The sequence below is a fragment of the Syngnathus leptorhynchus genome, chromosome 20, assembly GCF_054491065.1.
Source record: "Syngnathus leptorhynchus isolate UIUO chromosome 20, UIUO_Slep, whole genome shotgun sequence".
NCBI lineage: Eukaryota > Metazoa > Chordata > Actinopteri > Syngnathiformes > Syngnathidae > Syngnathus > Syngnathus leptorhynchus.
In genome coordinates this window covers 6,813,307-6,833,077 of record NC_141214.1, presented here as the reverse complement: position 1 = coordinate 6,833,077, position 19,771 = coordinate 6,813,307, and the positions used below count along the sequence as shown (strand labels likewise).

The window sequence follows — 19,771 nt, the reverse complement described above, 5'->3', positions numbered from 1 at the left end:
TTTGATCAGTGACCTATTTCCGCTCCATGTATTCTAAAGTGTACACTCTTTGTATTTGCACATGCGTACTTTGGTGTTCAGGTGACCTGAGGTGGGTCTTGTTATGGTTGCCGAGCGACCAAAGTTTGGATCACATTACACAGACACACGCACACACACTTTTAGTTCTCTTGCTGCCATTGTCACATCGCTCCTCAGCACTCGGCCTTCTAGCGGGATTATTTCTTGTTTGTATTCTTATTTATTTTGGGGGGGGGGGTCACTATAGTTTGGTCCAGCATGCAGAATCAATCTGTGAAGATGTTCTTCTGCGCGTTTCTGTTGGCGGCGGCGGCTTCCTATGTACATTCCCAAGCGGGTAACACTTATTCTGACTTGATTGACCTTCTGTCGACGAAAGGTGTGCTTAACTTGATTGACAGCTCTCATCCTTATTTTAAGATTGCAGTCAAGCTCAGTCATGTGACCTCTGCGTTGGTGACTCCATGCTCAATTTGACTGGCTGCGTCTGGAAGCTGTGTCCTGATGGTAAAACACGCGCACGCACATTGACAGTAATTCCAGCATGCATGGCAACTGCTGTAACGTGAGCTGCTGCTGTTTGTAGCGCCTAAATTATTCAGCATTCCATTCATTGTGACTCAGGTAACGACACCGGGGTGTGCGTGACGGACCAGGGCAACGTGGCCGACAGCTCTAGAAACTGCAGCTGGACGCGCGTGTCGGAGCTCTGCACTGGTACGCCGCCGCCACTAGATGGTGCCAAGAAGACGCGGTAATTTGTGTGTTTTTTTGCTTGCAGTGGTGGAGACGGTGGCCGAAGGAGGCGGTGACTCAGGTAAAAGGACTCGGCGTCACTCTTGCGTCAAGACTTGCAATATTGCTGAGCGTGCGTTTTTCTCTCACTCAGACGCGGGTGACAAAGCGCGGCCGCAGCTGTCGCCGGCCAGATTCAACTTGTCCAGCTTCATCGGCGGCGTGGTTCTGGTCCTCTGCTTGCAGGCCGGTGGCGTGCTCGCTATGCGCTTCCTCAAGTCCAACGAGCAGAGCGACTACGACCCCATGTGAGGTTCCGCAACACCCACAGTGTTCGTGCGTGCTTAAATAAATAAGTAACATTTGCGTTGAACTATTTTATATTTAAATAGACGAAATTAATACGAATATTATATTACAAAAGTTAAATAAATCTTTTATATTTATCATTTGTAATCACTCAAAATAATAAATATGACAGTCATTTCGGTATAGATTAATTAGTGACCTCTAGTGGCAATACAGGGACACTGCTGCTCCAGGCACATCAGTCCAGTATGCAAACTAGTATTAAACTTAATTTGGACCGTCAGATTTTGCGTGTGCTTTTATGTTTTGTTGTGATTCCATCACAGGCACAATGACTGTACATCGCACTCATTGTTGATGGCTAAAAGTAGTAGGAGACAACATTTTTAGTGTCCCAATACTTATGTCCACATGCTGTCCAAGTTGCATCCCAGTTTTGACGTCATCCGTGTGCGTGCGTGCGTGCAGAGAGCAACCTCAGTGAGGTGACCGAGCGGCGACCAAGGACGTCGAAAGGATGGAGTGACTCACGGGATGGTGACGACAAGACACGGCATTTTTACGATTGGTCGCCGTGATCCCCCTCCCCTTGTTACCCCTTCAAGTAGGGCTGGAAGCACATCACTTCCCTTCTACACTTAGCATTTGTGTGTATGTATTTTGTGTTGAATTGTGTTTAGTGCATTTTCACTCTTTAATTGCCAGTTGATCTCCTCAGTGTGGATTGGGGTGGAATTCACCCCGATCGAGGCCTCTGAGCAGGCACTTTCCGGAACCCCTCACTCACTCACTCACTCACTCACTCCCAATTTGGCCCAGAACCAAAAAGGCTTGAATGGACCCTCACAAAACCTCAGCGACCATGGCCAGCATCCAATTTTGTTGACAAAAGAAGGGGCCGGGGTGAGTCGTTCTCATTCTGAGCATTCTTTGGACAAATGTCGACTTCGATTAAACAAAGTAGTCCATCGAAATATTTCAATAATACCTTTAATTCTACTATAAGTGAGTATTTCCATGCATGCATTGCACCACACTGCCCCTAAGTGGCCGAGGTGTGCACGGCAGAAAAGCAGGTCTTTGTTTTTTTTTGTTTAAAATGTTATTTTCTGGTTGTTCTTTGAAGTTTTGTTTAAAGTTGAGCTTTGGAAGTTGTTGCTCATGTTTATCTAACCAGATTTGAATATCAATCCCAAAATGTTTATGTATTCATTCATTTACATCCCACGCACACCTCCTCCCTCCCTCCCTCCCTCCCACAGACGTTCCCCGAGTTGACGCAACACACACACACACACACACACACAGTCCACTACACACGCTCAGCACAAGTTTGCGGCAAACTTTCTACGCATGGACCTCCGCGTTACTATCAATTAAAAGGTAAAGTGACACCATTTTGTGTGCGTGTTGTTTTTTGTTTGTTTTTCACGCTGCTTTGTTGCCCGGCCCTTTAAAACTGGTGACAGGTGTTTTAGTCTCACACGTAAGGTTTGAGACGTCAAATAGTCGTCACAGTGCGAGAATGCGCTGGGAGAATACGCAAATATGTTTGTGAAAGAGACGCCAAAAATATGCCGCGAAATGGCTGTTTGTCATTCTTTTGTTTTGCGTTGCTTCAGCTCGAGTTGATGTTAGCGCAGTTTCCGTTTGGATCAACTGAGCCGCCTGCACTGCGCATGCGCCATGTCGCTCCTCGGCCCGCCTGGAGGCAACGTGCACACGCACGCACGCAAAATTGCTGAAATGAACGTGAGCAGGAAGCAGACAGGAATAACAAACCTAGCTGCATTGAAAAGTTGCTGAGTCATTGGTGGTCCAACCTAAAAAAACAAAACAATAGATGTTTTCTGTCATTTCTTCCCATTGAAATGTCCCCATGGCTCTGTGGGTTAGGAACAATTGGCAGCTTTGAGTTGCCTCCAGATGAGATGTCAATTGAAATTAAAGGTCATGAGAGGCCAAGCGCCAAGTTACATGTGGACCGCAGGAGTTGCAAGACAAGCTGACAGCAATACTGAGAGTTCAGAAACTCCTGGTGAGACAGAGTTCCATGAAACCTTGCCACGAGAGGATGTGCTCAATAGGCGGAGTTGCTCGCAACTTTTTTTCTTTCCAACTCGTCGCATGACAGAGTTGTTGTTTTTTGGACAGGCATGGAGGGGGACGTGGAGGCCAACAATGGCCTGGGGTCTCTGGACCTGAGCCACCTGACGGAGGAAGAGCAGGACAGCATCTCGAAGGTGCTCCTGCGAGACTTGGATCTGCGACGTCAAGACGAAGGGCGCGTGAGGTCAGAGGTGAACCGCCGCCTTACGCGCAACATTGGCCACGCAAAGGTCAACGCATTTGGACCGTGGAATTGGTTCAAACGAGGGAATAAGAGCAAGGCGTTGTTTCAAAAGGACACACCCATGCGTGGTTCACTTTTCACTAATTACCTTGCGAGATGATCAAACAAGAACGCCGCCGTCACGCGCGTGTTTGCTGTGTCAACAGGATGCTGGCGCAGAACAGAGCCGACCCGGTGCAGCTGCACTCGCAGTCTGGGGCGTGGTTCCGCGAGGCGTCCAGCAGGCGCCACCGTGGCCGCGCGTCCGGCTCGGACCTGGTGCGCGCCACCATACGCCGCCGCACGCCAAAAGTCAACGGTTAGTCTGGGGCAGCCAAATATGTGTCTCAACAAACTTTTACTAAGGTGTGATGATGTAAACAGTCTTCTTTTCCCCCCCCCCATAGTAATGGAGTTGTCAAGGGCCGGTCTGTTCAATGGCGAGGCGGAGGAACCCTCAAGCAGTTCTTCTCAGGAGGCCGAGACGCGATTGAAAGAGGTGGCGGAAGACAGTCCAGCGTGAGTATGTCTTTCCCCAAAGTCATCTGCTTGTTGACTTTTGACAACTTTTTTTTGATATGTTTTACAGAAGCCCATCTAGTTTTGTGTCCACACCAAGTAGGAACACGACGGCAACAAAGGTCTGTCAAGTCATCATGGAGGAATTCTTCCATATGTGACATTGCCAAGTTATGTATAAATGTCGGGTTTCCTCTATGGTTGCTCATAACCAATAATTCAAATTTCCCATTGATATGAATGCAAACACTAATAATTCTAGCGCACACCTCATTAAAAGATAATTCTCTACATATTATGTGTTTTTTAGGAAGACTATCAGCGCTACAAAAGAGAGTCCGTGTCTCTCTGCAGCATCCCGATAGACTCGGAACCTTTGTCTTTGCCCCAAAACAACTTTCATTCCAGCTTCACGGTGCGCAGAGGCCCATTTTATTGCCCTTCTGGATGAGTCCGTTTGACGTGACGCACGATTTTTGTCCCGCGTAGTTAAGCGGCGGCATGATGAGTCTGTTTAGCTCGGGGGTCTTCGGTGCGGTGGAGGTGCGGGGCCGCATTCAGTTCTCGTTGGCCTACGACGGCCACAAGGGGGAGCTGCGCGTCAATGTGCACCGCTGTGAGGACATCTCGGCGGCGACCGATGAGAACCGCTCCGATCCGTGAGTGTTGCCAGGTGGTGGTGGTGGTCAAGGCCAGCGTGGCTTTGATCAAATTTGTTTGATTGGCACGCCACTCCACCTTTTGGAGCTTACTTTTCAGATACGTCAAGTGTTACTTGCTGCCCGACATGTCGAATCGCAGCAAGAGGAAAACGGCTGTGAAGAAGCGGACGCAGAACCCCGTCTTCGAGCAGACGCTCAAAGTGAGAGTGCCGCACAGTTTGGACACAACATTAGGTACACCTGCCGATGAGCTCCAACACGAGAGCTGCGAAAACACAAGGCCAACGCTGCAATATCAGATCACTTTAATCATTTTTATCCTTATCGACTGATTTTTCATGCAACTGTACCTAATGATGTGGCTGGTAAGTCTTTATAAAAAATACAAATGGCAGAGAATTTGCCAAGTGAATTGTTTTTTTGTTTTTTTTCTCAGTACAAAGTACGCCAAAACGAGCTGAATAGTCGCACCCTCAACCTATCTGTGTGGCACGCCGAGCCTCTGGCCAGGAATGTTTTCCTGGGTGAGGTGGAGGTGGCGCTGGGCGTCTGGGACTGGACCAGCACGCGACGACTTTGGCAGGACCTGCAGCCGCGGGTGACTCACAAACACACACACGAACATAATGGCCACTTATTTCGGAACATCAGCACAATTCACTGATTGCTTTATTCTCAAGTGGGGTGGGGGGGGGGTGCTTTTTGCTGTTACATAATTTGACTTCCTTGCTGGAGGAGCTCTTTGAATTCCAACTGAGCTTCTTCGTGTAATCTTGACGTGGCAGTTCTACTTGAGGCCGGACTGCGTCAGCAGCCACGGGACACTCTTGTTCTCCATCAAGTTCATCCCGGAGGGATTTGAGGGTGAGCAAAGCAAACAAGCGCCTTAAAGACCAATTTTGAATGCCGACATCTCCTTTCTGTGACTTTAGGTGGTCTCCCACTCACGGGTGAGCTTCACATTTGGCTTCAGGAGGCTCGGGGTCTGCTGTCTAAAAGAGGGGGCGCCATCGACTCCTTTGTGAAGAGGTTTGTCTCCTCGTCCTCGTGTCGATTCCGATGACGTCAGGTGGCGAGCCGGCGAGGAGCGGATGTTGTCAGCTGTCTGCGTTTTTTTTGGGCCTCTCGCAAGTTACATCCTGCCCGACGCCGGCTGCCAGAGCGGCCAGAAGACGCAGGTGGTAAAGCGCTCCATCAACCCGTCCTACAACCACACCATGGTGTACGACGGCTTCCGGAGCAGCGACCTGGAGGAGGCCTGCGCCGAGCTGAGCGTGTGGAAGCGCGAGGGCTTCAAGCAACACGTAATTGGCGGCATTCGCCTCAGCTGCGGAACCAGTAGGACTCCGTCCGGGCCGTTCAAAGCACGGTTTGAAAGTACATTCAAGACGCCGTCTCATCGTGCAGGTCAGAGTTACGGCCAGACGGTCAGATGGATGGACTCCACGCAAGAAGAAGTCTCAGTATGGACGGCCGTGATCAGAAACCAAAACCACTGGATCGAAGCCAGCTTGCCCATCAGGACCAACTTGACGAGCCGCTCGTCAGAGTGACGGCATGTGCCAAGACTCTGTACTTTTTCAATCATTCCTCCTAGGGTAGGTATTGTAAATGAGCTGTAGGATGACAATAATCATGTCAGTTCCTCTTTGGTTCTCGTGTTACAGCTGTGAGCGTGTCATTTCCTCTTGTGATTAAATGCGAAACCCGTTGATCCAGCTTGCTCATGCGTAAAAGCACAACACTTTTGTATCATGTACATTTTTGGAGGCTCAAAATGTCAGACACACGTCTCATGACATCATCAAAGCTTTGGTCCAGAGTACGATGGCGAGACGTGACCGCTCTTCAGTAAAACTCTGCCTTCTAATCCACTCAACTTGTTAATAAAAGACATGTTGTCAACAAAATGTGGTCCATTTTTTTTTTTCTTCACTCCACGGAGCATACTCCAACACTGCCCTTCCTGCCTCCATCCCCCCGGCAGCGAGACCTCTCGGTTGCCAGGTGGACGGACATGCTCCCACGCTAGTCAGGTTGAAAGCGATGACGTTAGCCAGACAGGTAAAGCGACAAATTCCATATAAAAAAAAAAAAAACATTTCCTTTTGGTTTGGTTGTGCTACCTTTTGTTTCTTATCTGCTAGCTGCATGCTAAGGTGACTACACGTTAACTTCTGACCCCAGGTTGCCTGTTTAGAGGTCAACATTAGGGTACAAACATGTCCAAGAGGCTGATCCAAAACCTCGCCAAGGTCATCTCCAAACAAGTGGACCACTGTGAGTTGCTTTGCTGACAAAAGAAATGTGGCCATTGTGGTTTGTGTTACAATTCCAGATTATTGGCAAGATGGAAACTCGAATGTTAACAAACTCCAAATGAACGTTTCTTGTCAGTCAATCCAACGGAGGTCGAGGCCCTTATTCGTGAGTATTATACCATTCTCGGGCAGACCACCACCACCGGCAAGAGCACCATGGATGAGAGGAAGTTTAGAAGCATACTGGCCAATGAGTTTGGTCTCACCAGCAACACCATCATGGAAAGAGGTAATGCTTATGACACAGATGTCATTTATTTATTTGAGGGGGGGGTGCTTGGATCAGAGCTGATGTGTTTTCCAGTTTTCAGGACGTTTGACAGGGACAACGACAACATTGTCAGCTCCAAAGAGTGGGTGGAGGGCCTGTGCGTGTTCCTTCGTGGCTCCTTGGATGAAAAAATCAAATGTAAAAGAGATAAAAATGCATAGTGGCCTTCAACTCATCCGGCTAAACTGCCTTCCTTCCCCCCGACTAGACTGCTTTCGCGTGTACGACCTGAGCGGAGACGAGTACATTGCCAGGGAGGAGATCCTTCTCTTGGTGAGGAACTGCCTGAAGATGCATGGCGAAGAAGACCCTTATGACAGCATCAAAGACCTGGTGGAGATCACCCTCAAGAGGATGGTGAGACCTCGAGCACTGCACACCACTGGCTCCATTCAACTTAACATCATAACACTTCCATCGACAGGACCATGACAATGACGACAGACTGTCTTTTGAAGACTACAAAAAGTCGGTAAAAGAGCTGAACATCGTGCTCGAAGCTTTCGGGAAGTGCCTCCCCAACGCCACGGTAAGAGCTGGCAAATGATGATATACATTGGTGGCACACTAAGTGAATCATTAATTCATCTAATATTTGTTTCGACAGAAGATTGAGATGTTTGAGCAGCGCGTCTTCAGTAATAAAAAGCACTACAGAAGTCCATAAGCTTTCAACTATTTTTAATTGTTCATTGTTTTCTAATATGTAAATAAAAATGTCATTTTAATGTTATTTTTCAATAAATATCCACATGTGGCTGCAGTGAATCAGACAACTTCATTTTTTTATTTGGTAAATTTTGCATTTTTGTATTTACAGTTAGTTTTCCCCTCACGTGCCTCAAAAACAGACCGGAACTATTTTATAATATTACTTTATTATTACAATTATAAATTGTAATTTGAAACTTTCTTTTTCGGAAGTGGTAAGGTTTTTGAGGTTTTATTTTGGAAGAAAAAAAACCGTATCCGTTTTTGACTTTGAAACCAATCGCTGTCAGAGCGCATCGATGGGCGTTCCTCGCGTGTTTATCCCGAGAACCTATGAAGGCCAGGTGTCACGTTTTTATGTTGTCAAAGTTGATGTGTGAGGCTGCAACATGTTCAGCGGCATCCACCCCGTGACGGTTGTATTTATCAACGCTAAAAACTGCTTCCTCCATGTACCCGCTAAGTTAATTTCCCATCTGTCACTGAACGAGGTAAGCTAGCGACAGTTAGCCGCGGTTGTCGACTTTGGAATGTGTGAGTGAGTGAATGAATGATTGAATTGCTTTAAATTTGAAGGACTCTGAATGAGTCCGTTTTTGTGAGTCCTTTGAGAAACTGGAGTCTATGACACGTTTTTAGAAATGCTAACGTGATGTCAAACACGAAAGAAGAAAAGGTTTAGATATGATTCGAAGAAAAAAAGACATTAACTAGCACTTATTGGTCCATGTTATACATTGTCTACTGCTTCCTGTCCTCCAGCATGACGTTAGTGACTTTTGTCTTAGAACCAGGCCTTGGAGTTTTCCAGCAACCACGACAGTCCTCCGGCCTTCCTCAGCTGGACTGTGAGCCGCAGCTCCTGTGGCTTGGATGATCACCGCGTGGAGCTGTGCAGGCACCTGGCAGAGAAGTTGGGCCTGCAGGACGGACAGGAGGTAAAAGTCCGTCTGTTGTCGTGCCACCGCGCCTGGTTTACTCGCTGGTTGTGTTCCTCAGGGGTTCTTGAGGGCCTGTCAGCAGGTGTCGTCGGTGCATCGAGTGTTCGCGGAGCCGCTCTCGGCTGACGACTGGGAGATCTTGGTATGTTCTCGCCTGACTTGAGAGAGACAAAAATAATTGCACGTGTCCTTCATATGTCCTGATATTTCCAGGAGCTCCATAGTGGCGCACTGGAGCAGAAGCTTTTGGATCAAATTCGAGTGGTGTTCCCAGGTGCTGTTCTTCCTGTATGGGTGGATGGCCACACAGTCATTTACATCCAAATAGGTATAACATGCGATATCGTACGTTCTGCATGTTGGATCGTTTGTTGGATGTTTGTTATCCTCCTGTGAGTACGTTTTCAAGTTGGCTCACTTAGCCTCTTTTCTTGCAGCATCACTGTCGCCTTCGGTTCCTTACGGTCGCCTGGAGACCTTCACGGAACTCGCGGTGACGCCCAAAGAGCACGGCGGACGCCCTGAAGGGCCTCCTCGCTTCCACTCGGCGCCACCGCCCACACCTTCAGCCCCCCCTCAGCAACGTGGCGGCGTAGCGGACTGGAAAAGTCTGTTTGGCTACATGACAAATGGCGCGGGTGCCCCGCTTAAAGAGCTCCCATCAGTACCGGATGTCCCCGTCTCGCTTGCCGACGCCCTCTACAGAGTATGCGGCGCTCCGTCTCCGGCCGCCGCCGCCGGCCACGTGGCACCCGGCGTGCTTCACGTCTTCCCGTTGAGCCACGTGTCAGATTTCCACGTTGCCGAAGCTCGGCCGGAACTGACGTACGGGCTGCTGTCCAAAGTGCTTTCGCCCACGGAGCGAGCTAATTTGGAGAAGAAGAAGAGCTCAGAGGAGGCGAAAGGACAAGAGGCCACGGTTGTGCACTTGGTGTGCCACGGGAGCAATATGCAAAAACGACGCACGGAGGGAGACATTCACACCGGTCGAGTCTGGGTAAGACGGACAAAATGCGATTCACTCATCCGAGCTTTCTCTGCGATGATTTTTCTTTGTGCCACAGATTCCTCCAACCCTGTGTGTCAGGCTCAACATCCTCCCACATTCAGCTGTGAGAATAAAGCCGGTCGAGTCCACCGTCAAAGTGGCGACCTTCATTCAACTCCAGCCTCTAACACCATCGGTGCGTCTCAAACTGATGCCTGGCTCTTCATGTCATTCTTGATGCATTTTCCCAAAATGTCTTCCTCCTCAGTTGGAGGCGGAGGAGTCTGAGGAGGAGGCCGTCCAGACAGCCTTCCTCGATTGGCTGCACAGCCAGACTCACCAACCTTTGGCCTGCTTGACGCCACAAGTCGGCTCCATCCTCATACACGCCACCGACGGTGATTCACATCCGAGTGTCTTTAATTACCGCCTGCTTACATGTCATGTTTTTGGGTCGTTTCAGTTCCAAGACACCTGACCACGTGGATCTTTTCCTTCCAGACAAGTTGGAGTTTGCCGTCACGGTGCTAAAACCAGAAGCTGAGAGCGAAGCGCCCGACCAGCTGTTCCTGCTCTCACCTTCCGTCTTACAGAAGAAGCACATCAAGGTTGACACCTTGTTTTGTTACACACCGATTCATTCCAAGTTCATCTCACGCGTCGCGTCTCACGTCCAGGTAGTCCGGGAACCAGCATCCGCACCCGCTGCTCAAGCGGACCCGCCAAAAGAAGATCTGCCCTCTTTAGATTGTCTAGGGTGAGCAGACAGAGTGTCAGCCCGCATTTTCCAACTCTTGCTTTCAAAACATAATTTTCCACGTCTCTCGTCTTCAGCGGTGTGGACGAGCCAATCCGAAAAGGTTTTGAGTTCATCTCGTTTAGTCTGCTGGCGACTCCGTTGGCCAGAGAGCTGCTGGGAGTCATCGGGCGAGGACTCAAAGGTGGAGCGCTGCTCATCACCGGTGCGCAGGTGAGATGACGTCATGCATGAAAGTGGACTCGTTCAATAGTAGCTGGGTGTCTTTTCCGTAGGGCAGCGGAAAGAGCACCCTGTCCCGCGCCCTCTGCAGAAAAGCCGCAGACGAGCTGGACGTGCACGTGGAAGTTTTGGATTGCAAAAAGTTACAAGGTACCCGTCCGTCCGTCGTAGCGCAGCACAGAACCCTTTTTTTTTTTTTTTTTTTATTATTATTACATTTGGGTCACGGCTTTGTTTTCCTAGGCAAAAGGGTGGAGAGCATCCGAAACATGTTGCGGGACGTTTTCACGCAGGCAGAATGGAAGCAGCCCTCCGTGGTCCTCCTGGACGACTTGGACCACGTGAGCCGGGCGCCGAGCACGCCCGAACACGAGCACGGCCCCGAGGCGCTGCTGCACCTGCACGTGGCGCAAAGTATGCCCGGCGGCGTTTTTCTTGCTGTCGCGCCGTCGTATGATTTGGTGTTGCGGTCGTCGTAGGCTTGTCGGACCTCGTCAACGAGATGATGGAAGAGGACGCGCTGATTTGCTTGATAGTGACCAGTGAGAGCAAACGCTCTTTACACAGCACGCTCACGCAACCGCAAGGAACGCACTTCTTCCAGGCCTTCGTCCACATCCAACCGCCCGACAAGGTCGACAGATGAATGATTTGTATATTGGCACGCACAAAATGTTCATGTTTGTGTGCGTGTGTAGGCTCAAAGAGCAGACATCCTCTTTCGTGCCATCCAAACGAGGTGCGGCCCGTCCCAGCCGGATTCGGAGTATTTGGACCTGGCCGCTGTTGCCAAGGAGACGGAGGGCTACCTGCCTCAAGATCTCCAGCTGCTGTTGGAGCGAGCCCTCTACGCTCACGCGGCGCGTCAACGACAAAACAACAGCTTCGGTAACTTTGAAGACGTTACGGGCTCACCGGCCCGCTCGGATTGAGTCATTTGAGCCCGTGCTGTGTTTTTTGCAGATGAGCCTCTGTCGCGTCAGGACTTTGTAGAGGCCTTTGACGACTTCATCCCGCCGTCCAGGTGGGGGGCAGACCTCCATAGTCCCAGCGGAGGGGGTCTGGAGACGGTGGGGGGACTGACGCAAGCGCGACAGCAGTTGATGGACACCATTTTGCTCCCCGCAAAGGTCATCCAAAGGACACGCAAGTGGCTATTTTGAGGGGCACTCACGGCCGCGTTGCCTTTCAGTATCCCGTCCTGTTCTCCAAGCTTCCCATCCGTCATCGCTCAGGAATCCTTTTGTACGGCGCGCCGGGCACAGGAAAGACGTTGCTGGCCCATGCCGTTGCCAAAGACAGCGGCATGAACTTCATCAGCATCAAAGTATGTGTGAGCAGACAAACCAAAGAAAAGTTTGAAGCCACCGCATCACCACATGGTTGAAACATTGAGTTCAGTTTTTGTTAGAGTTCCTGTTTTTATTGGTGTATTTGTGTTTGTCTGGTCCTTTGTGCGTCTTTGGGTGTCGTTGGGCGTTAGCGTCGCTTGGTGTCGCTGTGTCTTTATTTCTACGTTCATTCACGTGTGCTCTTGTGCGCCTGTGTGTGTGTGTGTTTCAGGGTCCAGAGCTTTTGAGTAAATACATCGGCGGAAGCGAGCAGGCAGTGAGAGACGTTTTCCAAAGGTGACAAGCGCTCGTCGTTCCTCTCATTCCACCATTTTGTCTTGTCACAACTGTACCTCATTTAAGTTGGTTGCTGTAAGCAAAAAATATTCAGGAAACCGTAAATCATCACGTCCCCTCGATGGCCTCTTCTTTTTTTTTTGTAATCACTGCTTTTCTCGGAATAGGGCTGAGGCGGCCAAGCCTTGCGTGGTCTTCTTTGATGAGTTTGATTCGTTGGCACCCAAGAGGGGTCACGACAGCACCGGCGTGACCGACCGCGTCGTCAACCAGCTGCTTACTCTACTGGATGGTGCCGAGGGCTTGCAAGGTGTGTATGTGAGAGTGATTAAACTCAAACTAGTTGAGTGTGCCAGAGTGGCATCTCCTCATGACACCACGTTTGTCTTTCAGGTGTTTACGCGCTGGCCGCCACCAGTCGTCCGGACCTCATCGACCAGGCTCTGCTACGTCCAGGCCGACTGGACAAGTCGCTCTACTGCCCTCCGCCCGGCGAGGTCCGATGATGTCACAGGAAGTTTCCGGGCCATCTCAACAACCTTGTCGTCCGGCAGGAGGACCGCTTGGCCATCCTGAAGATTCTGAGCGCCGGTGTCCCCTTGGCACCCGACGTGGACCTGGGGGAGCTGGCGGCGCGAACCCACGGCTTCACCGGTGCCGACCTGAAAGCGCTACTCTACAACGCCCAGCTGGAAGCGCTAAACGCCGGCCCAGACACCACATGCGACATGAGCCTGTCCTCCATGATGTTCCCCAACAACAGCAGTGGTTCCGACGATCTGGCGGACGACGGCGAGGGAGACGGCTACGTGAGCCCGGAGCCCGCCAACCTTCTGGCGTCTGACAAACGTCACCCACAAAACGGCGGCGACGCCTGGAGGCTCTACTTCGGAAGCTCCTTTGAGTCCGTCGAAGACAGTGTATGTAGGATATGGATACGATGTGTCTGATGGTGCTCAATTGCGAGAGGCTAAAAAGTGAACTTTTTCTTTCCCCCCCAGCGCGTCTCCGAACATGACTCGGACAGTCCGACCCCCGAGTGCAGTTTCTCCCTGCCGCTCCTCGCCATGCCTTCCCTCCAGAGCGGCTTCCGTGAGCTCGGCGACGAGGAGCTGCAGCGCCTTCAGCGGGAGGTGGCCTGCATCAAGCTCAACCACCGCCGAGCCAACGTGAGCAAGCCGTCCACGACACGCGTTGCATTCGCTTCCGCTCTAAAAAAAAATCTGTCTTTAGGGGGAGCGTGTGCAAAGCCACTCCAGTATAAGCCAGCCGGGCTTCCTGCTGCGTCGCTGCCACTCGCTTGCCGCTCTGGACACCACCAGACCGTCGCTTGGCAAGGATGACTGGAGCCGATACGCGACACTGTGGGTAGCGCACGACTCGCCGCGTGACACGCGCAACAAAATACATTGTCCTCTTACGTTTGCAGTTACGAGGCATTTTCGGGAGGCAGGACTGCTACGCAAACATTCCAACCGGGACAACGCGTCACGTTAGCGTGACGACGCATCAAAATAGGCAGATGTTAATTCTTATTATCTTTTCTTGTTTTTGTTCTTTTAATTTCTAGTTGGTGTTTCAACTGCACTCTTCTCGGACAATGTCTGCCCAAATTGTTTGTATTTGGAGATTCGAAAATAAAGTTAAAAAAAATCCAAGGAGGCTATTTCACCATAGCTTATTTACCACTCCCACAAAAAAAAAAATATTTACTATACATCAGCACATACGAGTAAGTTAAGAAAGTCGTGACGTTAATCCAACCAACATTTTGTGTGTATTTAATCTTCTCGCTTCATGTGCGCATATCTGCAAAGTGCTTGGAGGCACCTTACATTGAAGGCAATCTTGAGGCAAACACCGAAGCTACATTTAGAAGCTATTGTTGGAACTAACATTGTCGCTAACGTGGGAAATGAACATTTGTCTTCCTCGGTTTCTTGCAAAGATTGTACAGGGGGTCCACAGTTTACGATTTACTCGAGTTACACTTTTCGTGTTTACGACACACGTCTCATATGTTATTTTTTATATTGTTTATATTATTTTTCTGTACTTCATCTCATATATTTAAACACTTCTTTTCGACCTAAGCGGTTTTGCACCATAAGCGTTGTAAAGGTGTCTTAAAATGCGTAACGCACGTGGGAACTAGTTGGTGCACGAGGCGGAAGAATAAAAATAAAATAATAAAAGAAAGAATAAAAGAGGCTGTGGACCGAGGAAGATGGCGTCACCCACTCGCATGGTATACGTCCGCTGTTTTGAACTGTCACGGCATCTCTCTCACGTTATCATTTTTATCATTTTCATTTTGGCATTATGGTTTTATTACTGTTCTAACTTGTATTGAATTACTTTTATCACTGTACTATTTCATTTTATTACTATTATTACTGTTTTATTATTGTTCCGACTTACACAGAAATTCAGTCTACATTGCTTACATAGAAACGGATCGGCGTCGTAAACCGAGGACCCCCTGTAATGGGAAGGTACGTACTTTGGCCTACACTTCAATACAGTAGATGGCGGTAATGCACCACCCGTCGTAAAACAAAACGAAGAAGAAGAAAAAAAAAAAGTGACAAGCAAGTGCTGCCATCTGCTGACTCATTCGCCCCCCTCCTGCCACTCTACGTGAACGTGGAATAATAAAGTCGCGAAAGGGTCTTCTTTTCGCTGGATTTAGCTATCGAGATTGTTTATGAAATAAAGTATTCCACGAAAAGCTGGATCAAATCCAGTCTGGCATCGACATCGTAAAAAGCCAAGCTCCGCCCCACTGGGCAACTATCAACAAAGTAACACTACAGCTGCGTGAGCTCCCCAAAAGGTAACAAATGTGCACTCGCTGCTTTTATTTGTTACACGACAACCGATAGTTAGCCTCACGTTGTTAAGAGGCGATGGTTTCACGGTAAAACGTCAAAGGTTGTCCGAATTGTGACAGCTTACAAGCACGAGTTTGTGAAGAGACACAAAGACTCATGTTGTTTACACTTCTCGTGTTGTTTACACTTCTCGTGTTGAGTAAGAATCGAGACTTTTTTTTTTTTAGCCACCAAGTAGTTAACTATCCGTGCTAGCAACTCGTCAAAGCTTGTCAACATTTATGTTCCCGTCGTCTTGCCAACAAGCTAACGAGTTAGCCTGGCTAAGGCTATGACGTCACCGTTTGTGATTGTATGACGCTACAGTTAGCATAAGGAGTTAAGCTAGCTCCGCTTTGATCGGCGTAAAGCTGTTTTTGAAACTCGAGTTGGTTGTGAGTACAAGTACGCGCTAATACGCTGCTCTCTGTGCACACAGTTGATCAATTCGCCAGCATAAACGATACTTGTCGCATGTGTCTCAAGGTAGTATGTCAATTGCTCAACAAAAACGGCAGTCTCAACTTTGAATAAAGTGTGCAAGGGCAAGGCTTTGACATACAACGGCGACCTGTTTTAATCACATCTCGTGGCTTACAGTCGCAAATATACTTTGTACAATCGCAAGTAGGGCTGGGCAAGCTCGTTTTTTTAGAAACACCTGGGTCCACTACGCAATTGCATTTCATTGTTAGTCATGATAGGGTTTTTTGGAGAGCTTCATGTTTTTGGGAAAGTGAAAGGTTTGAAATCTCTTGATGAACGCCTGGCCGCACTTGCCCTTGTCACACAACAAAATGCAACTCCTAAGTGTTTCACATCATTGATGATATGTTGGTCGGAGGCTTTCATTGCAAAAGATGTTTTTTTTTTTATTGGTTTCCTTTTTATCTTCTGCTGCAGAAAGTGTGCGAATCCCACCGCCTCTGCTTAGTGACGTCATGTTGCTTGCAGCGTAGGTACGATTGTTCCACCGTCGACACAGCCCGGTGCGGATTTGTTTTTTGTGGCCGCAGCATATGCGATGTAGCGTATGTTTTTGACCACCAATGAATTTCCACCTTTGTTGTGTCTGACACCTAGACGGCCTTTTCTTCATCTTCTTCTTCAGACCATGTCAGCGCTGCGAGTGATTGACGGTGACTCGTGAGGACACCATGTGCTGAGTCACGCTTTGAACTGACGCCGCCGCCTCATCATCATCATCAATATCATCACAGCAACATGTCCGCCTCAAAGACGGCAGCAGACGTGGATGCATCAACAGCGGAGTCAAAGGTCAGCAGCCAGGCGACAAGCGGCGGGAATGACGACTCCTGCGTCGAGCGGGAGAAAGGGATGGAGTCCACGACATCCGACAACGTACCGACGCACAACGAGACAGAGCAAGACCTGCCGGAGGATGGAGTCACGGGTGAGCTGCGCTTGTTTCCGCAGTCACCTTCGCCCACGCTGTGTGCTTCGCTCACATTTCCGCCATGTTTGGCTCGTATAGCTTCCAATATTGAGGCGTGCGCGTGTGGCCACAGGTCCTGAAGCGGAGGCGGCACAGAGTTCGTCCGTGGCGACAGCCGACAATTTGGAGGAGCTGCAAGAGTCCGGCGACTCTCCGTCCTTCTCCGTTACTGGTTTGAGTTTCTCCGAGGGGACGACGGCGGCCACGGAAGGGTCTCGGGAGGCAGACAACGCGTTTTCGTCATACTCGGCGGAGGGAGGCTCCCCGACCAATGAGCTGCCGTGTCTGAAGGGTGACGAGCAGGTGGCAGGTGGAGCTTGCTCACGACTATGACCCCGTGACGCGGCAGGATAATCGAGGTGGGCCTGAAATTGTCCTCCTGTCCGAAGGGGGCGCCGACGCGCCCGCTGTCGCTCCTGCCGCCGCTCTCGCCGCCGCTCCCATTGATGTGCCCGCCGACGTTCCCGCCGAAGCCTCGTATTACCTGGTCAAGTGGATCACCTGGAAGGAGAAGAAAACGCCCATCGTCACCCAGAGCGACAATGGACCCTGCCCCCTGCTGGCCATCATGAACATCCTCTTCCTTCGCTGGAAGGTACCGCTCCCGCTCTTTCCTAAACAAAGCAATGTGCGCATGTCTTGACGTGCGCGCCTTTCTAGGCAAAGCTCCCGGCTCACACTGAAGTTGTCACAACAGAGGACCTGATGGCTCACTTGGGTAAGCTGCTGCCCACCACCTCGCCATGACATCATCATCATTAGCATAATCTGTGTCGCATGCATGCATGCGTAGGTGAGTGCGTGCTGTCGATGACACCCAGAGAAAAGACAGACGGGATGCGTCTCAACTTTCAACAGGTACACACGCGCACATTTTTACGTGCTAGTGTGGCAACACCAGGTAGAACTAAAATGTTTCTATGATTGAAACACGCTTTGAATGTGGCGGAAAGACGAGGCTATCGATGGCCAGACCAAACGCCTGACTCTCGATGTGGCCGGGACATTTCAGAACATGGGCGATGCCATGGCAGTGCTGCCCAAACTTTCGACGGGTCTGGACGTCAATGTCCGCTTCACCTCCGTCACTGACTTTGAGTACACACCCGAGTGCATCGTCTTTGACCTCCTTGACATCCCGCTCTACCACGGATGGCTGGTGGACCCCCAGGTGACAAGCCCCGCTCCAAACCGTCTGCGTTCACGCGCTCTGACCGTCGTGCCTGTGCGCACAGAGTCCGGAGATGGTGGCTGCCGTTGGCAAGCTGAGCTACAACCAGCTGGTGGAGAAGATCATCGACTGCAAACATTCGGCCGACAGCGCGCGAGTCAGCGAAGGTAGTAACGCGGTGACACGAGAAGGCGGCGTGAGTTCAGCCTTCGCACGCGAAACAAACGCTGGAGATGCCAAATCGCCCATTGCGTTCATTCCTCACCAAAGACTTGAAGTTGTCAGTCGGATGCATCGTTTGATCATCCACATGAATGTCACGCATCACGTTTGCTATTTCCATACGTTGCTTTGGCGAGTCCTTTCACTCTCGTGTTGCGCGCATGTGCCCAGGTCTGGTGGCTGAGCACTTCCTGGAGACAACGGCAACTCAGCTGTCCTATCACGGCCTGTGTGAGCTCAACGCCGCCGCCAAAGAGGGAGAAATGTGCGTCTTCTTCAGGAACAACCACTTCAGTACCATGATCAAACACAAGGTGGCGTCACACGCACACGCTCACCTTCCGCTTGCGGTCGGGCACGAGGCGAGGCAGGCTCCACTTTGACGCGCCCCCTGCGCTGGAATGGCGTGACGCTGGCACGATTGCCAAGACGTGACACCAGTAATGAAAAGAAGCGCAGAATAAGCAGCCCGAATTGAAATTGACTGTGCTCGTCCGCCCGTCGGCTTTCAGGCGCGCTTTCTTCCTCACCGTTGGCTCGTGCCGTTGTCCTCGTGGGCCCCCCCCGCGTTTTCGTAGCAAAAAGTGGGCCTGGTCCCGGTGGCAGGGCCCTTCAGACCAAGGCGGACGCTTTGCCCATCAGGGCCACTTGTACCTGCTGGTGACGGACCAGGGCTTCCTGCGTGAGGAGGGCCTGGTGTGGGAGTCTCTGCACAACGTAGAAGGGGACGGGAACTTCTGCAACTCCGACTTCCGCCTGTGTCATCCTCCTCGGAAGGAGGCCACGCCCGCGCCCCCCGGTGGCTCCCCGCCGCCCTGCGACCGACGGCTGCAGCGTCAAATCGACCAGGTAGCGAGCACAATTGATCCGTCTCGTCGTCATGCTCTTGCTCCCGATGTCTCAAATGCGCGTGCACGCCTCAGGACTATCTGGTGGCGGTGTCGCTGCAGCAGGAGAGCGGCGGGGGGGCCTCAGGACCGCTCGGCGACCTGGAGCTGGCCCAGCAGTTGCAACAGGAAGAGTACCAACGACAACAACAACAAGGAGCGCAGCAAGCGGCCTCGCAGGTGACGACGACACTCGCTCATGCTTTCGTCTCCTTTCAGACTTTGAGCTGGTCCTTGAGCCGTGTTTTGTACTTTGTTAAACTTGTATGTTTCCAGCATGACCGAGGTACTCACTAGTTATGTTTCAGCCATGTTTCGGAAGTGAAGCCCGCTTTCAAATCCCGGTCATGTTTTGGCCAGGATTTACGTGTCAGTCAAAATAGTTGTCATGTGTCATACGTACATTCTGGTGACTTTCAGAGGTCAGAGGCCAGAGGTCAGGGGTCACAGCCAGGAGGGGCAAGGAGAAGAGAAAAAGACGCCGACTGTGTCCTACTTTAACTCGTCCCTCCGTGTAGCGCTTGCACGCAGATGCCAGACCGCAGTGCTGTGTGAGTTTGTTTCCCTTTTTACGTTTGTCAAAGGTCACATGTCATAACAAGCTTGTCTCACTAGCTCGCGGGCCAATAAAAGCATCGCTAATCGCTTTCCACCGTACCTTTGAAACTTTGTCCCCATTTACCATCATGCTGTCTATGCTTCAAACATTTTGAAAATAAAATGTTGTATTTGTTAAAATTATTTT

The 19,771-nt window shown here is 50.4% G+C and overlaps 5 protein-coding genes across 22 annotated transcripts; all 5 read left to right on the top strand.

Annotated features, from left to right (window-relative positions):
• The first annotated feature begins 279 nt into the window (after positions 1–279).
• Positions 280–1,668, top strand: cd164l2 (CD164 sialomucin-like 2). The gene is made up of 6 exons (XM_085939907.1): positions 280–358; positions 442–528; positions 646–738; positions 803–838; positions 911–1,064; positions 1,534–1,668. Exons 1-6 carry the CDS (start codon positions 280–282, stop codon positions 1,547–1,549), a joined length of 465 nt encoding a protein of 154 aa, XP_085796033.1. The 3' UTR covers positions 1,550–1,668.
• Positions 1,559–6,467, top strand: sytl1 (synaptotagmin-like 1). 6 transcript variants are annotated; one of them, XM_085939868.1, is made up of 14 exons: positions 1,678–1,968; positions 2,328–2,448; positions 3,220–3,358; positions 3,565–3,716; positions 3,805–3,916; positions 3,987–4,038; positions 4,227–4,331; positions 4,406–4,575; positions 4,676–4,778; positions 5,015–5,176; positions 5,364–5,442; positions 5,511–5,607; positions 5,711–5,916; positions 5,986–6,466. In XM_085939868.1, exons 3-14 carry the CDS (start codon positions 3,222–3,224, stop codon positions 6,129–6,131), a joined length of 1,521 nt encoding a protein of 506 aa, XP_085795994.1. In that variant the 5' UTR covers positions 1,678–1,968; positions 2,328–2,448; positions 3,220–3,221; the 3' UTR covers positions 6,132–6,466. The 6 variants fall into 6 exon arrangements, with proteins under 6 accessions (XP_085795992.1, XP_085795994.1, XP_085795995.1 ...); XM_085939866.1 differs by lacking the exons at positions 1,678–1,968; positions 2,328–2,448 and adding an exon at positions 1,559–1,669 and having other exon boundaries at positions 5,986–6,467; XM_085939869.1 differs by lacking the exon at positions 2,328–2,448 and having other exon boundaries at positions 5,986–6,467.
• A 26-nt stretch (positions 6,468–6,493) lies between these two features.
• Positions 6,494–7,938, top strand: LOC147041292 (calaxin-like). 3 transcript variants are annotated; one of them, XM_085939901.1, is made up of 7 exons: positions 6,494–6,642; positions 6,766–6,858; positions 6,976–7,128; positions 7,204–7,308; positions 7,379–7,527; positions 7,595–7,699; positions 7,781–7,938. In XM_085939901.1, exons 2-7 carry the CDS (start codon positions 6,801–6,803, stop codon positions 7,835–7,837), a joined length of 627 nt encoding a protein of 208 aa, XP_085796027.1. In that variant the 5' UTR covers positions 6,494–6,642; positions 6,766–6,800; the 3' UTR covers positions 7,838–7,938. The 3 variants fall into 3 exon arrangements, with proteins under 3 accessions (XP_085796027.1, XP_085796025.1, XP_085796026.1); XM_085939899.1 differs by having other exon boundaries at positions 6,495–6,642; positions 7,778–7,938; XM_085939900.1 differs by having other exon boundaries at positions 6,502–6,642; positions 6,726–6,858; positions 7,778–7,938.
• Positions 7,939–8,163: 225 nt separating this feature from the next.
• Positions 8,164–14,080, top strand: pex1 (peroxisomal biogenesis factor 1). 2 transcript variants are annotated; one of them, XM_085939828.1, is made up of 23 exons: positions 8,164–8,372; positions 8,670–8,819; positions 8,881–8,964; positions 9,036–9,150; positions 9,260–9,819; positions 9,887–10,006; positions 10,079–10,208; positions 10,312–10,418; positions 10,488–10,567; positions 10,645–10,780; positions 10,843–10,939; positions 11,033–11,203; positions 11,269–11,423; positions 11,488–11,677; positions 11,753–11,919; positions 11,982–12,116; positions 12,353–12,417; positions 12,585–12,727; positions 12,811–12,914; positions 12,972–13,337; positions 13,419–13,586; positions 13,651–13,781; positions 13,847–14,080. In XM_085939828.1, exons 1-23 carry the CDS (start codon positions 8,271–8,273, stop codon positions 13,917–13,919), a joined length of 3,549 nt encoding a protein of 1,182 aa, XP_085795954.1. In that variant the 5' UTR covers positions 8,164–8,270; the 3' UTR covers positions 13,920–14,080. The 2 variants fall into 2 exon arrangements, with proteins under 2 accessions (XP_085795954.1, XP_085795953.1); XM_085939827.1 differs by having other exon boundaries at positions 10,843–11,203.
• A 933-nt stretch (positions 14,081–15,013) lies between these two features.
• On the top strand, positions 15,014–19,764 carry mindy1 (MINDY lysine 48 deubiquitinase 1). 10 transcript variants are annotated; one of them, XM_085939884.1, is made up of 13 exons: positions 15,014–15,253; positions 16,194–16,245; positions 16,402–16,704; positions 16,820–17,056; positions 17,136–17,341; positions 17,407–17,464; positions 17,540–17,604; positions 17,759–17,917; positions 17,982–18,084; positions 18,311–18,453; positions 18,782–18,988; positions 19,063–19,206; positions 19,447–19,764. In XM_085939884.1, the coding sequence occupies exons 3-13, from the start codon at positions 16,515–16,517 to the stop codon at positions 19,525–19,527; spliced, it is 1,593 nt and encodes a 530-aa protein (XP_085796010.1). In that variant the 5' UTR covers positions 15,014–15,253; positions 16,194–16,245; positions 16,402–16,514; the 3' UTR covers positions 19,528–19,764. The 10 variants fall into 10 exon arrangements, with proteins under 10 accessions (XP_085796010.1, XP_085796004.1, XP_085796008.1 ...); XM_085939878.1 differs by having other exon boundaries at positions 16,194–16,249; XM_085939882.1 differs by having other exon boundaries at positions 16,194–16,249; positions 16,374–16,704.
• The last annotated feature ends 7 nt before the right edge of the window (positions 19,765–19,771 follow it).

What these genes read in the sequence shown, in the direction of transcription:
- cd164l2 (XM_085939907.1), top strand. Translation starts at nt 280, where the DNA reads ATGCAGAATCAATCTGTGAAGATGTTCTTCTGCGCGTTTCTGTTGGCG. An exon ending in CGTGTCGGAGCTCTGCACTG is followed by an intron (nt 739 to 802) that starts GTACGCCGCCGC and finishes TTTTGCTTGCAG; the next exon opens with TGGTGGAGACGGTGGCCGAA. An exon ending in CGAAGGAGGCGGTGACTCAG is followed by an intron (nt 839 to 910) that starts GTAAAAGGACTC and finishes TCTCTCACTCAG; the next exon opens with ACGCGGGTGACAAAGCGCGG.
- sytl1 (XM_085939865.1), top strand. Translation starts at nt 2,992, where the DNA reads ATGAGATGTCAATTGAAATTAAAGGTCATGAGAGGCCAAGCGCCAAGT. An exon ending in GGAACACGACGGCAACAAAG is followed by an intron (nt 4,039 to 4,226) that starts GTCTGTCAAGTC and finishes TGTGTTTTTTAG; the next exon opens with GAAGACTATCAGCGCTACAA. An exon ending in TCGCCTCAGCTGCGGAACCA is followed by an intron (nt 5,917 to 5,985) that starts GTAGGACTCCGT and finishes CTCATCGTGCAG; the next exon opens with GTCAGAGTTACGGCCAGACG.
- LOC147041292 (XM_085939899.1), top strand. Translation starts at nt 6,801, where the DNA reads ATGTCCAAGAGGCTGATCCAAAACCTCGCCAAGGTCATCTCCAAACAA. An exon ending in CTTGGATGAAAAAATCAAAT is followed by an intron (nt 7,309 to 7,378) that starts GTAAAAGAGATA and finishes CCCCCCGACTAG; the next exon opens with ACTGCTTTCGCGTGTACGAC. An exon ending in AGATCACCCTCAAGAGGATG is followed by an intron (nt 7,528 to 7,594) that starts GTGAGACCTCGA and finishes TTCCATCGACAG; the next exon opens with GACCATGACAATGACGACAG.
- pex1 (XM_085939827.1), top strand. Translation starts at nt 8,271, where the DNA reads ATGTTCAGCGGCATCCACCCCGTGACGGTTGTATTTATCAACGCTAAA. An exon ending in TGAACTTCATCAGCATCAAA is followed by an intron (nt 12,117 to 12,352) that starts GTATGTGTGAGC and finishes TGTGTGTTTCAG; the next exon opens with GGTCCAGAGCTTTTGAGTAA. An exon ending in TTGAGTCCGTCGAAGACAGT is followed by an intron (nt 13,338 to 13,418) that starts GTATGTAGGATA and finishes TTTCCCCCCCAG; the next exon opens with CGCGTCTCCGAACATGACTC.
- mindy1 (XM_085939880.1), top strand. Translation starts at nt 16,515, where the DNA reads ATGTCCGCCTCAAAGACGGCAGCAGACGTGGATGCATCAACAGCGGAG. An exon ending in GGACCTGATGGCTCACTTGG is followed by an intron (nt 17,465 to 17,539) that starts GTAAGCTGCTGC and finishes ATGCATGCGTAG; the next exon opens with GTGAGTGCGTGCTGTCGATG. An exon ending in CAGCGCGCGAGTCAGCGAAG is followed by an intron (nt 18,085 to 18,310) that starts GTAGTAACGCGG and finishes GCATGTGCCCAG; the next exon opens with GTCTGGTGGCTGAGCACTTC.